At 39.7% G+C, this 15,007-nt stretch overlaps 1 protein-coding gene across 2 annotated transcripts in view; it reads left to right on the top strand.

Annotated features, from left to right (window-relative positions):
* The first annotated feature begins 4,603 nt into the window (after nt 1–4,603).
* LOC117951514 (F-BAR and double SH3 domains protein 1-like) overlaps nt 4,604–15,007 on the top strand; it is a 16,520-nt gene continuing 6,116 nt past the window's right edge. For both annotated transcript variants that reach the window (XM_034883260.1, XM_034883259.1), the window contains exons 1-12: nt 4,604–4,672; nt 6,840–6,937; nt 7,078–7,123; nt 8,709–8,782; nt 9,952–10,096; nt 10,231–10,367; nt 10,636–10,699; nt 11,295–11,423; nt 12,462–12,584; nt 13,441–13,536; nt 13,989–14,105; nt 14,283–14,387. In XM_034883260.1, the coding sequence (XP_034739151.1) occupies nt 4,652–4,672; nt 6,840–6,937; nt 7,078–7,123; nt 8,709–8,782; nt 9,952–10,096; nt 10,231–10,367; nt 10,636–10,699; nt 11,295–11,423; nt 12,462–12,584; nt 13,441–13,536; nt 13,989–14,105; nt 14,283–14,387 (1,155 nt within the window). In that variant the 5' untranslated portion in view covers nt 4,604–4,651. The remainder of the gene's footprint in view (nt 4,673–6,839; nt 6,938–7,077; nt 7,124–8,708; nt 8,783–9,951; nt 10,097–10,230; nt 10,368–10,635; nt 10,700–11,294; nt 11,424–12,461; nt 12,585–13,440; nt 13,537–13,988; nt 14,106–14,282; nt 14,388–15,007) is intronic.

Genomic DNA, 15,007 nt, shown 5'->3' with positions numbered 1-15,007 from the left:
AATGACTGTGCGTCACATCTTTGTGTTACTGTATGTTTTAAGGCAAATTTTCTTTTCAGTATTTTTAAAATGAAGCTGATTCCGGTAGCGTCACAGATGTTCTCATACCTTATTAGGGTGGATTTCTACTCACAGAAAGGCTATTTTTTGACATAAGAAGTGAAGTAAAGCAAGTCCCAATTTAAAAGAGACAAAACAAACTTGTTAGACAATAGTATAGTGCAACGTGTCTACAATTGCTCGCCATGTAAATGATAACCTGAGACAGTCCTTTGTCAGTTGTTCAGATGGTTTAGAATGAGACATGAAAACCGTAGCTTACAGTCCATTCACAAGCATTTTACCAGGACTCTTGACAGCTGGTTTAATGAATAAGAGGAGATTTGAATGCAGAAAGAGATACTTAAGGAATAACTCAACAACTGATGGTGATTAATTCAGCTAATGAGAATGGATCACATTGTTCATCCATAATCACTGGTAGATGCACTGTGTTATACGTCTATTATTGAGACCCAGAAATAAACGTTTTTCTTATCGTGCTGTATGATTCACATTCAGCTGTATGCCAGCAGTACTTCTATGGACTGCAACCCATTTTTTATTGATAATATAGATGATGAACATGAAATATGATGTATGTTTGCAAATGTATTGGTTCAGGCCTATTATTTATTTTATTTATTTATACTGTATCAAACATGGCAACGGATGTATTATTTGTGTGGTGTGTTGAATAAAGACTGAGCAGTAATGTACACAGATCCACGTTCTCAGACCATGTCTTCTTTTTCTTTTCATGTTTGTGAATCACTTTGTTCTAAGTTTTATTGTCATTAATCCAGTATATTGGTTTATTTGCCATAATTAGGTTGTGTATGTTAATTATAAGCAATCTCAGAATGCAATGACTTATGTCACTGTTTTGAGGAACAACAACAAAAATTAAACAGAGAAAACTATCCCGATCTGGGGGAAAAGCCACAATATTTTAAGATTAGGTATACTTATTATTTAGAATGATAACTAAAGAAAGCATGTCATTATTATGGCATACAGTATGTCGGTGGGGATAGATGGATAGTGTAGTCTATATTTGTGAAGTTCCACTTACAGGATTGCTCTGGTGTTGCAGGATATTCCACTGGATGCATTTCTTTTTGCCGATATCCATTTCATCCTCGTTCAACCACTATGGTTAACTGCTTCTCAGATCTCTGCAGGGTAAATCCAGACAGCTAGCCAGACTACCTGTCCAATCTGATTTTTCAGTGCTGCGGAGGAAGGTCTGGCAAAATGAGAATAATGGTGTGATGACATGTCTCTGATTGTACAGTTAGGATTCTAGCTGTCTTATCAGATTTGTTTATTATGGCTCCTTAGTAGGTTGCAAAGAAAAGATTTCTCCATGTATCAATAGAAAAACAATACCAGTTACAATACCAATGACAGTACCAATGCCATTACCAATATCAATGCCAACACCAATACCAATTCAAGCTCCAGCCCAAGTACAAGTACAAATACCAGTAACAATACCAATGTCAATACCAGCACCAGCAGCACTGCTAATACCACTACCAATAACAAAAATACCAGTATTAGTACCAATACCAGTGCCAATACCAATAGCAATGTCAGTATACCAGGACTGGGCCAGTTCCAATATCAGTACCAGTACCAGGACTGGGCCAGTACCGATATCAGTACCAGTAACACTACCAATACCAATACCAGTACCAATACCACTACCAATACCAATACCAATACCGGTACCAGTACAGATACCAATACCAATTATCGGAGATGGCAAAAGTACTCACTTCTCGTACTCAAGTAGAAGTACCAATGATTGTGTTAAAAAATACTCATGTAAAAGTAGAAGTATTGATTTAACTTCTTTACTCAAGTAAAAGTAACAACTTACAGGCTTGGAAATTTTCTTAAAGTATAAAAGTAAAAGTAGCCTTGCAAATGACAAAGCTACCTGGACCAGATGGATGTTATTAGAGTGCACGGTGAGAAACTGCAGTGGACATGGAAAAAGGGTTCTTTACATGCCGTTGGCTACATTTTAAATGGTTGTCTGCCAATAGGCTAAAACATAGAGCTTATTTATTGTGACAGAGACTGGGACTCCAGGTTAATAAGATTCTGACCGAGTGGCAAGATATGAATTCAAGTGTGATTTTGTGAGAAGTCTGTGTATATTCCCATCCAATTAGATTCAATTGGGTATTGATAACGCAAAAATAATAACTAAAATTAAATGAATTTAATAACATTGTAAAGGCTACCATACACAAAGCATAGGAATCATATATGCTATTAAATAATAACAATGAACCCACTATTAATTACATTATCTTTATGAGCAAGGACGTTTAACAATCGCCAGTATATCAAATCAACAGCCAGGTGTAACCTAGCTAACAGGTAAGGAACACAAAAAACAAAATTACTAGCTAACTGACGTTGAACGTGCCAGAACTATAGACCAATACAACAACAGGCTTAAATGAACTGACAAAAGAAGTTATATGACTTGCAGTTCTCAAAGACGCACACATACAAGCTTAGCTGATTGTCGTCCAGACAGGTAGATTCTCTTTCTGTTTTCTCACATTTTTCTCCTTGTGCCGTGCGTGCTCGCTCGCGGTGTGAGGCGCGTGTCTGCGCTATTCTCCGACATGCACTCACAATCACACCAGATAGATGACCTCTTGTACAAAACTAAAGTTACGAGCCAATTTTGTAAAATGTAAGGAGTAGACAGTAGCGATATTCGTGTTAAAATGTAAAGAGTAAAAGTAAAAAGTCATCACAAAAAAATTGAAAAGAAAATTAAAAATGTCTGAAAAATCTACTTGAGTACAGTAACAAAGTACTTGTACTTCATTGCTGTATAATACTGTATACTAAAGAAAAAGTGATACTGACACCTATCGAGTACTTGTTCACTGGCCCACTGAACTGCCAACTCAGTCCCATACTTTACGTGATGCTGGACTCCACCTCTCCACAGACTGTAACCCCCAATTTCCACCAACTGCGGAACAGCTGCGTATCCACTCCGGTAGCGGAGTCATTAGGTTTCCATTAAAGTCAATGTTTGTATTTTCACTGACTGCCAAACGGCTGCATTCCGAATCCATTCCAGCTCTGGCAATTCGCATCCCTTCAGAAGAGATACCCAGAGCGTGTGTTTTTGCCAGACACTAGAGAGCTCCGCGACAATTCAGCACAATTCAAATTGTGTGGGACACGCTGTTGAGCACAGAAACAAAATAAAACATCTGGTTAATTTTAAAAGTAAAATACACCGTGCTCACGACCGATCACCTTGAAAACACAGCACAGAGTTGTTCCCCCTCCACTCCTCTGGATTGTGGTTCTATTCTACATAGATTTGCAAGATCTCTTGGGTCCTCGAGACTTCAGCTGTCGTTCATTGATGAAGTTGTTCCTCACCAAATCCGGACATGGTGGTCATTGATGGATGGCGGAGCACGGAGCCGACACGCAGAGGAGCAGATCCGCAGCCTTTCCGCAGTTGCTAGTAATCCAGCGTAAGGGTTGTAGCTTCTGCAGTAGTCACCGACCAATAACACGTGACATTAAATCAAAGAATGCTTGCTGTGATTGGCTGTCAGCAGAACCAGACAAATAGTCTTTTTTTCAAGATCTGGGTCAAAAAAGGATAAAAAGAAGAATTGTTTGACTGGAGAAGTTTCTTTACTTCTTATACTGAGTTGAATCGGTCAATAGCTTAAACATTAAACAACATACTGTGTCTTAAAGCTGTGTTGTTCATGATGAGGAATTAAAACTAGGAATGATGGCGCTTTGCATTTGTTCAAATGTATGTATTGATACAAGACTGGCAGGGTAGAGGGAAACTAAAACAAAGAGGACATAAATAGAGCATTTCACTTAACAAAAGTAGCTTTTTAGGCTTTTGAACTGTAACTCTGGAAGACACCCAATCACAGTGCTGAAACCTCATATTACCCTCAGCTGAACACTACACCTGCTCTTAGGGAGAACCTGTTAGCGGCCAGTATGTTTTAGGAATGTGAACATATCCTTTAACAGTGGTTCTCAAACTTTTTTCATAATGTATCCCATTTGAATTGTTTATTTTTTTTAAAGCCAAGTAGCCAGCACAAAATATTTTTGGTAGGAAAACAGGTCCACATAAAGAGATAAGAAGAACACAGTGTAGGCAGTGATAGATTTACTAAACAACAACCTTTTAACTGAAAAACATTTTTATCCCACATTTTGAATGTTGAAAATCCATTAAGTAATTTAATATTATAATATAATTATTTTAGGCAAAATTTGCATTTGCAATTGTGTCATGTACCCCCTGCAGTACTCCATAGTACTCCTAGGGGTACGCGTAACCCCATTTGACAGATACTGCTTTAACATGCTGTGTGTTGATCAGGACAACATGGGGACTTTGTGATTTACCCCTGGACTCTGCTGCCCTCTGTAGGCTTTCTCCAAGACATCGGCACAGTGAGAGGGAGAGAGGGAGGGTTGTACATGCTGTATGTGAAAATGTTGAGGAAGTAGCAGTAAGGTAAATTACGCAGCAGAGACCTGCAGTCTGCAATCTGTCAGCGTCTATCAGCATCCAGCTATGCAGCCACCACCCAGAAAGGTAAAGTCCTTTAGTCTCCATTAACATTAGTGTACAGACTACTTTCATCTCTGTTCCTCTGTAAAGTTAATACTTTTTACAGTAACAATTTGAAGAGCACATCAATTGAAAATGCATTTTACATGATTCAAAATAGTGTGACATACAGCAGTTGAGATGTGCTTATAGTATGTACAAATATTTGGTTTTTGATAGTGGATGCATTTCCTGTGCACGCATCTGTCTGCAAGTATTGAAAATGTATTTTGGCCGATTGTGTGAATGCAAATTACAGTACACGTACTGACTCTAAATACATGTACTGTATATGTTCATGGTATTTGAGACATTACATTCTGCAATCCAGTCACAGTTGGATTTAACAATATCCCCTTCAGAGCAAATTTAACTTGCAACCCAAAACTCATTTTACAATACATGGTTAGAAATATCAGTCATTTGGAGTCAATGACTTTGATGGAGAGAAAGCATATCAAAGTTGGTATTCCACTTTGTGGTTGTCATTCCCAGCAGCGTTACAATAACTTTTAAAAACCTTTTACATAAACCTGTCTTCTGGATAGGTTGTTTTGGGGGAAATATTATATCTTATAATGATTGATATTAACTTTACAGGGAGAATTGTGACTCTCAACCAAATCTTTAAAACATTAAACGGATTAACAGCTAACACCGGGCGACAGAGTAATGTTTCTTTTTTTTCTTTTTTTCTAAATGCTTAAATCAAAGAGAACTGTTCATTACTGAAGATGTGACATCACTTGGCTCTCAGTAAAAGTCAGTCTATGGGATGGTTCCAACATGTCCAGCTGTCATTGCAGCACCATCACAGGTGTAATAATACATTCTATGGGTGTGTAATCTATTACTTTCATGAAGGCTACTCTTTAGCCAGGTCACATAGTTTCCTGATGTTTGACACTGTTGGATGGTAAGTGGAACATAATAAAGGTTAATTATTACAACGGTGCCTTTGCCATGCAGTCCATGTAGCAAACAGTTTGAACAGAGTTGACTTTTAAAGAGCCTAAAGTGAAGGAACCTTGTGTTTCCTTTTAAACACCTCTCTGGTAAAAAAAAAGTGTGCTGTGGTCAGACATCATATGAAATTAAGAGGATGGGGTTATTGTCTGTTCTTAAATGTTGGCCCATTAAAATGTTAAAAATGTGAAATAATCAGCCCGCTAGCTTGCAAACTTGGTGATTGCTAGTAATGAGCAGTGTAAGGAGGAAGTTAGGTAACTTTTGGTACTGTCTATAAGTGTGACTACATGAAAAGGAAGTCCCTAGTTAAACAGGCAGACAGTGACATGTTCATGTGGAATATGTTCCAATGTCAACAGTTAGAAAGGACTGACGGTTCACTTGCTGATAATTATTTGCAAAATTAATGCAAAGGAAAGGCGACTCAAATTGTCCTTTTAACATATTAGCATATCAAAGGATCATCCCGATGTCGCCAGGATATGATTGTCTCATGATGTAAACTAACACTGAGATTGGTACGGGCTATCTCCGCAGTTCAGAGTGCAAAAGAACTAAGAGAGATGGATGTTTCAGTCTGAACTGTAAAAATCTGTTCAGCCACTGTGGAGATATTAATGTCAAAAGTTGGTCTTGCATGCAAATTTGAGGTTGCAGATGTACAGGAATTTCACATCAGTAGGCTAGGAGCTGTTGATGTTTTCTACATAATTCCCCAGGGAAAGGTTACTGAGAACATAATGTGACATTAATCTGTCATGTTACTGTAAGTGGTTATTGAGCCTAAGAATTTTCACACACTCCCAATGTCAACCATCACACAATAACACTGGGAACATGTAGAATCTTACTTAGGGTCTATTGTGCCCATGATTGTTACCACGTCTGAGAGACATTGCAATAGTTAACTTACGTAGCCTTTGTAGACCCACTGCCCAGCATTGATCTGTCTTCAAATTCCCTAACTCCTAACCACTCCCACAGGACTCTTCTGTGTGTTTCCTAGTTTCCTTGCTATCAAGCGTTACCTGGATGTGCAGCCGGTTCTGTTACTTTTGCTCCATGCTACCTGCTTTCACTTTTTCACCTAAGCTAGGCCCAGTCAATATCACATTGTTTATTTGTGTGTGTGTGTGTGTGTGTGTGTGTGTGTGTGTGTGTGTGTGTGTGTGTGTGTGTGCAGGTAAAGGAGAGCCAGCAGGTGAAACTGGTCTTCTCAGAGCAGCTCAGCAGATTGCAGAGCAAGCAGCAGCAGGACATCGAGCTGCTGGAGGAGATCAGGTACAGACTTTGATGTGAAATCATCCCATTGGATTCAATGAGCCAGATGGTGATGGGGACAGAGATCCATAAAGGAAGGGAGAGTGAACACATGTGAACTGACATGTCCGTTGAAGCTGTGCTCTTGTGTGTTTCCCAAGGAGCTTCAGTAAGCATCGAGCAGCTATAGAGAAGGAGTACGGCCAGGTGAGTACAAATCTGCTATTCTTGTCCACTAGCAGAGCAATTACTGGAACATGACCTGTTTTTACTGGAAATACTCATGATGTATTGATTTGAGGTCTCATATCATTACCTGAGTGCTGTGTTGTTGGTTGTTGCCTCTGTGGAGCAGCACAAAGGCTAATGCCTCCCTAACTACATAGTTATCAGTATTTCTGTTGGGAAGGATTTGGTGGATCCAAGCGCAGGGCACTGCCTCAGAAGAAGGGGAAGTTTAGTATGGCATGGAGTGGAGGGGTAGTGGAGAAGAGAAGATGGCTGGGAAGGGGGCAGATGGAGGATGGACGGCTGACGATCAGGGGAAAGACAGTTAACTTCAAGCCAGAAAACGAGTAATATGTAAGAGGCCTGAAGTAGAGTTGGGACAACCAAGTGGCGAGGAGTGGGAGCATTAGAGGTGACCAGCTGATGGAGGGATGGCACACACACAAAGGCGCAAACACATTTGAAATTTAAGGGAAACTGGAGGAGAGACATGTCTTTTTGCACTATGGTGGAGAATGTGTCACATATATGTGTGTGTGTTTGTGTGTGTGTTACGAATGCGTACTCAAAAAAATTCTGACACTTTAAATCCTTTTCACATTGACAAGTTCCTTTAACAATCATTTCAGATTTAATTTGTATTGTTTCTAAAAAGCAGTTGTTGGAGCCACGAGACAAAAGGAGAATAATTTGGTAGTCCAAGTCTATAGCCAGGCTATTACAGTAATGTTGACCAGATACTGGTGTGTGGTAACATAATGAGGCCAATGTAATCAACAGCACGTCAAAAACGTGACAAATAGTACAAAAATCAAACTGAAAACAGCTTCATGCACGTGTACAGGCGAGGAGGACGCCTTGCTTGTGTGGATTTGCAAAATGCAAGGCATTGTGGGTACTTCACATTATCATCACCTTTTACAGTATTTCTCAAATGCTAAAGAACTAAAACCCATTGGCTGAACAAAGATCTCTGTGGCCTGGACTCATTAATCTAATTGTGTATTAAGATGTCAATACCTTAAACCATTTCACATGGTAAAACACAATTTGCAGATCTCAATTAGACTTTTCCGCAAAACCCTGACCAGATTCTCATTCTCAAAACACACTCTGCACTCTAATGCACATGTCATCCATACTGGTAAACACAAGTGGCAAAAATCTAACACAAATAGAAAACACATGTCATTGATTGAACACAACCGCCTTAAAATTGATTTCACTTGTTTCAAATGATGTAATGTAACCTGTATAGTCCATTTTAGAGAGGAAACAGGTTGTTGAAGGTGGGGAGGAGAAAGTCTGAGAATGGATAGAAGAAACAATTCGAGAGGACAGTACTGACTGCTCAACAGATTTTGGCTGTTTGCAGGTTCATATAAACAAAGAACAAAGAATTACAGTATCCCAGAGGCAAAGGACAAGTTTGTGAGATGCATGGTACAGTACTGTAAAAGTAGGGGTACAGAGGAGGAAGAACAAAATAATTGATCATGATTCATGATTTCTGATTTGAGCTGCTATGATAGAACATGTTTTTGTTCATCACTGTGCGTTCCAGGCTCTGCAGAGGTTAGCTGTCCAGTACCAGAAAAGAGACTGGCAAAGAGGAAACACAGAGGCCATCACTTCTGGGTAAATGTGCATTATGATCGTTAGTTGTGAGTTTTGTGTCTAGAGTTTAGAATTATTGCCAAAGGGAATGTAAAAAACTGTAATATGTCCTGATAGACAAGGACAAACTGCGTTGATAAGATGTCCGGTATATGTACACCTTAGAGGACATTGTCGAAGTTATGCAATAGCATCTTAGGAATTAAACAGTAGAAAAGGTTTTGTATGATAGGTAGAACAAGACAAACAATTGAACATACTTGCATGACTGAACTATTTATCCTTGTTGCAGGTCAGAACTATAACAGGACAGTCAGAGCCTAATCTTTCTCGGCAGGCAGTTGGGTACATTAGACTGCTCACACTAGAAGACTGCTACAGAATTTATTATCAAGACGTAACTGAGGACTTAGGACCAGACCAGTTGTCACATCTTGGCTCATGGCTGGACAAAAAAGGGGAGACAACACATGACGTATAACTAAAAAAAAGTTTATTTTACGTAACTAAAAGGGAAACTAACGTAATGACAAACCAAATTTAACATTACCAGATTTACAGGGTCGAAGCTTTGGAAGGGAACGATTGATTGACCGCCAACCAGACCAGAATCAGAAACGCCCCAACTCTGCGCACTGGAAAAGCCTGCTCAGAGAGGGCCATCACACAGCATATGACAGTTTGAAGGTTCTAATATGATAACATGAGAAACATTGTAGGGCACGGTCTGGTGCAGGAACATGACAAAAGCTCCTTGTAGCTTATGAAGTTTGTTAGAAAACGTTAGCCAGGCAGTGTGGGAATAAGAAATGTTGTTCTGTAACCAGGCTACTTAAAGAACACAGAGAAGTCCTTTTAGATGAAACACAGATGTTAAATATTTCAGATTTTTTCGTTCGTAATTAAGTTGCAGCAAGGGCCTCTTCATTGACAAATTTAGTAAATGCACGGCTCATATTATTAGGTGTAGAAATTGAGGTGTACAAACATACACATACAGTATGAGTAGGACTAGGTCCAGATGTCCATTGAGGCTTTTTCCATAATTATCAACTAGGAGTATTATACTGGGATGTGTATTAATGGAACATATTAGTACTATATTGATTATGATCAGTTTGTCTTTAAGAGAGAAGTGTTAAGTCAGTCCGTTGCTGTGTGTGTGTGTGTGTGTGTGTGTGTATTTTCAGGAGTGTGTTTGGTGTGTGGCGGTCAGTGGTGGATGCCACAGCTCAGTCTGCAACATCACGACTAGCCGCCACAGAGGAATACCGCCGACTGATTGGACAAGTCTCCAGAAGTCTTCACAACGCAAAGGACATCCGAGCTAAGAGAGTGAGATTGCAACACTCCACACTGTGACCCTGGAATATCTACCCAAGGACACTGATGGCTGAATGGATAATTTGACTCTGTGGGTGTGTGTGTGTGTGTGTGTGTGTGTGTGTGTGTGTGTGTGTGTGCGTCAGGGCCTGGAGCGACTCCAGAGGGTGCAGGGGGAAGTGGTGGATGCTCTGCGGGAGCTGCACACGACCAAGAAGAGCTACCACCAACTCAGTCACATCGCCAATGTTGCCAGAGAGAAGGCTGCTGAGGCACAGACCAGGTTGTGATGTGTGACCCAAACAAAACACAAATAGCGATGTTAACCCATGAAAAATATAATTTAGGAAGTGCCACATCAATTTTTTACATACAGGCACTATGTGATGTTTTGTCAAAAAATGAAGCCCTGCAAGTATTGTTATTAAAAGATCAGCGTAGTCCCCCGGTGTGCAACATTGACAGACAAATAGTTAAATGTTATCTCAGGCGAACATTATTTACAATAGAAATTTAATATGTTATCATTATGTTTTAACTGTGTCTTCCAGAGCCAGAAAGAGTGAACATGGGATTTTCCACTTTAAGACAGGTCTACATAAAATGGCCGCTAAGGTATGAATCTGAAATAAACTATGTTATGATAGATTGTGCATGTAGCTCCTACACAACAGACCAAAGTAAGAAATTCATGTTGTCCCGTTTGTCCTCTTGATCTGATGTTTGGGTTTTCCACCTTCATGTGAAACAGAAGTTACATTAATAACCTTCTGTCTCACATGATGTTAATTCAACATATGTTTGGCTGGCCTTTAGGCACGGTAGGACACTGCCTGTTGTCTGTTTGGCCAATCATACCACCTTCAGCTGGGCATTGTAGTCCCATTTGGTGCAGTTGTCATACCAGGCAGTGAACTTTACATAATGAAAGAATAATCCTTTTAAAGTGCATTTAAAAAATAATTGCAATTAGTTTGTGATCAATCGTGAGTTATCTACGGACAATCATACGATCAAAATCATGATATAATATTTTAATCCATTGACAGCCCCAATAATTGTGTGTGTGTGTGTGTGTGTGTTTTTGTGTGTGTGTGTGTGTGTGTGTGTTTGTGTGTGTGTGAGTGTGTGTGTGTGTGTGTGTGTGTGTGTGTGTGTGTGTGTGTGTGTGTGTGTGTGTGTGTGTGTGTGTGTGTGTGTGTGTGTGCAGCTCAGCGCCAGATTAAAAGAGTGTGATGACCGTTTGACTGAAGTTCGTAATGAGTATCTGCTGGCGTTGTCAGCAGTCAACGGCCATCAACGACACTACTACACTAACGACTTACCACATATTATGGAGGTAAAAACACACACACACACACACACAAACTGAAACATGCAAACATGAAAAGGAGGAGAAAAGAAAGCCAAAAACAGTTTAAGTTGTGTATCTGATAAAACACTGACCACATCCTTTCTGATGTGTTGCAGACTCTGTCTATCAACTTTCCTCTGCACAGTGCACACTCTCCCTCATTCATCTAATTTCTACGATCATCTCTTTCTTCTTGATGTTAGACTGACTAGTCTTGCTTCTCTCAACATGCAAAGTGAAATAAACTTGGAGTGTGCATTACATGTTATATGTAACTCATCATATTTGAGCGAATCCTGGCTGACGAACAACTGAGAAGGGTCTGGTGTCTACCAGGCTAGTTACCCAGTCTACAGACAATATCATCACCACTATAGAAAATACAGGAAGACACAACACCATACTGTGTGAACTAACCAAACAATGGCAGATGGTCCTCAATTGAAATACTGGCATTGACACACACCCGGGCTCATGGTCATTTCATTAACCCTTGTGTTGTACTCCATTCCAACCTATTACCACTAATGTTACACTTATTTCTGGAATTAATGGTCAATAAACCTTCTTTTTATTAACTTATAACTACTTTCTGAGAAAAAAAAACAAAAGCACAAATAAGGAATTAATTTGAGTAACAACTAAAATCAGAAGATGTGCAGTTGCTCACAGACTGGTACATGACAACGTTTAGTCAGGAAACCAGTTCAATTTATTTTCAAATGCTTGAATAAAACTCCCAAAATTCAATAAGAGTAATGAGCCAATCCTTCATTTTTCTTGCAAAAAGCGTTGGATGGAACCATCCATGTTATTTCTGAGGCAATTTGGTTTTAAGTAACCTATATTTCTGATACAGAAACTTTGAAAACGGGTCATATTTGACCCGAGGACAACAGGAGGGTTAAATGCAAATGTGTCAGAGTTTGCATTGCTAAAATACAAGTCATAGATGAAAACCCGGAGCGTTACAAATAGTGATTACAATTTTGTAAATAATAACAACTGGATTTCTCCTATCAGCAAATGGACGGTGATATTTATGATGATTTGAGAAGCCATTTCACCCTGCTGTGTGGGACAGAGATGGATGCCTGTCTGACCACACACACACAGTACAGCACGATATGGGAGAGTGTGGCTAAGGTACGTGAAAACTGGGTTTGTTTGTGTTACAGTATATAAAATACTGCATTCCTCCCATATCAGAGTTATGGTATCAACCAGTTTCAACAACCAAACAGCCGACAGCCGATTCAACGCTGTTAGAATTTGAATAGCTATCTAAATCTTGTGTTGACTGTCTGAGTTTTCTCCCACAGTGGCTCCTGAGAAACCAGACATGAGAAATTTCTCACGTTGCCTCTTGGAATAGATGGGGGTGGGGGGTGGCAGGTGGAGGGGTAGCAAGGAGGCTCCAAAAGACAGAAATGTGGAAGAGGTGGACATGAAGAAAGACATTAAACATGGGAGAAAATCTCAAATAAGACCATGTTTGAAAGTAAGGAAAAATAGAAATGCGGTAGTTGGAAGAAAGCGGAGGCGTGTGTTGTGAATATTCCGAGGGTCATGAGACTTACTTCCACAACGGTTCACAAGGAACAGAGGTTTACAGAAGGAAATTCAACACATGAACAAAATGTCTGAACTAACGTAGCAACTGAGTGTCAAGCTGTTCCCTTCAAAACGTGAGTGTGAAGAAAGCATTTTAACACACATGCCCTTCATTATTGTGATGTTTAGTTGGAACAGATGAAAACAATGGGATTTTGTTCCCCTGCCTTTTTTTTGCTAAATGTATTGCTCAATGGAAATCCACCCACACCCTAGTGAAACTCCAGTTTGGCTTGAAGCCACTCATGGAGATGGGTTGTTACCCACAGACCTTTCTAATTTTCAGAACACGCATTTCCAATCTTGTCTGGCAAATTCTAGATGTAAGGGAGAAGAAGAATTGCTTTGTTTGTCCCTGGTTAATATTGACTGACTGCTGTGCTGTCAGGTGACCAGAGAAAGAAATGCTCTGCAGTTTCTTCAAGAATCTGTCTCATTCAGCAAACCCCCTGAGTTCACCTTCCAGCCTGCTCCACGTGACAAGGTGTGTGTGTTTGTGTGTGTATGTGTGTGTGTATGTGTGTGTGTGTGTGTGTGTGTGCATGCATGTGTGTGTGTGTGCATGCATGTGTGTGTGTGTGTGTCTGTGCGTATGTGTGAGTGTGTGTCATCTAACCTAAAATTAATAAGAAATGCTATTCTACCTGTCTGCAACAAAGCAACAAAAACAAACCCTTAAGTAAAAACAATTAATGGGCATGGTGCTTGTGTGACATAATAATAATAATAATAATAATAATAATAATAATAATAATAATAATAATAATAATAATAATAATAATAATAATAATAATATACCAAAGCCTAATATAATGCAGTCCAGTCTAACAACAACTGTGCCATTAAAATTGAAAGATGCATCTAAGTGCCGTTGTATTGAGTTCCATTCTGCTGATTACTGAAGAATGGAGGGATGTTTATCCATTCGTTGTGCAGGTGTCTGCTCTCCAGGAGGTGCGTGCTTCAGAACCAGAGGGCTGTCTGGTTAAGGAGGCCAAGAAATGGGCTACAAAAGCTGCTAAAGACCACAAGATCATCACCCATGGAGAGAGGGTGGGCCTTTCATTTCACAGTTTGAAGGCCAAGATACTTCTGAGCTCATGAATACTTGTGATCCTCAGAATTTTCTCTTCTCGACATACAGCTTTCAAAGAAATATTATTCTCATTACTGGATGAATGTACTGTACTCTGGGCTGGCCATAAAAAGAGGAATGTGTTTGTCTGTCAGGCTCTCCAGATGTTGGAGAGTCGGTTGAAGCTCTTATCGGGGGAGACGGGGCTCAGTGTGGAGCAGAAGATAGCAGAGGTGCAGGACACTGTCAGGAAAGCCAAGGTACTTATTTTATGCACATTAGCCTCATTAGCCACTACTCCCCCCTGACTCTTCCTGTTTCCATTCTGCTCATAGCAGTCACATCATATATTACATCTTTTGGGGACTTAAAGACCTTCGTGAACTTATTTGAAGTCATTGTCATTGCAGCTATAATTTTAGCTTTGTTTTCACATTACAACTGCTACAACTATTAGATTTTTTTATTGTACAACTGGAGCACAGAATTCTATCCAAACCTTCATTACTAAAAGGTAGGTGTGCGGGTGTGTGTGTGTGTGTGTGTGTGTGTGTGTGTACTTTGGACATGATAGCAAGATTTACAAGCACATCACTGTAAAATTCCACTTGTTCCATCAAAATGCATCTGACAGTGATATTCCAAAACACTTCAAAAACAATCCTGATACTGTAATTGGAAATGAGGCTATGATATCTGTATGTATCTTTGAGGTAGGCTGCTGTTTTAATCTGTAATCTAAACTTTTGAATTATCAACCCCTGGTGAATTTCATTCACCACCTTGGATACAACTGTAAATGAATAATTCTGATATTTGGAAGTTCAGGCCATGTCCATCAGAACGTGGTCAGGGGGATACAGGTTGGGGCGGGGGCTCG

This window comes from Etheostoma cragini, chromosome 10 (genome assembly GCF_013103735.1).
Source record: "Etheostoma cragini isolate CJK2018 chromosome 10, CSU_Ecrag_1.0, whole genome shotgun sequence".
Classification (NCBI taxonomy): domain Eukaryota; kingdom Metazoa; phylum Chordata; class Actinopteri; order Perciformes; family Percidae; genus Etheostoma; species Etheostoma cragini.
The sequence above is the reverse complement of the archived record's forward strand: the minus strand, read 5'-3'. Positions and strand labels throughout refer to the sequence as shown.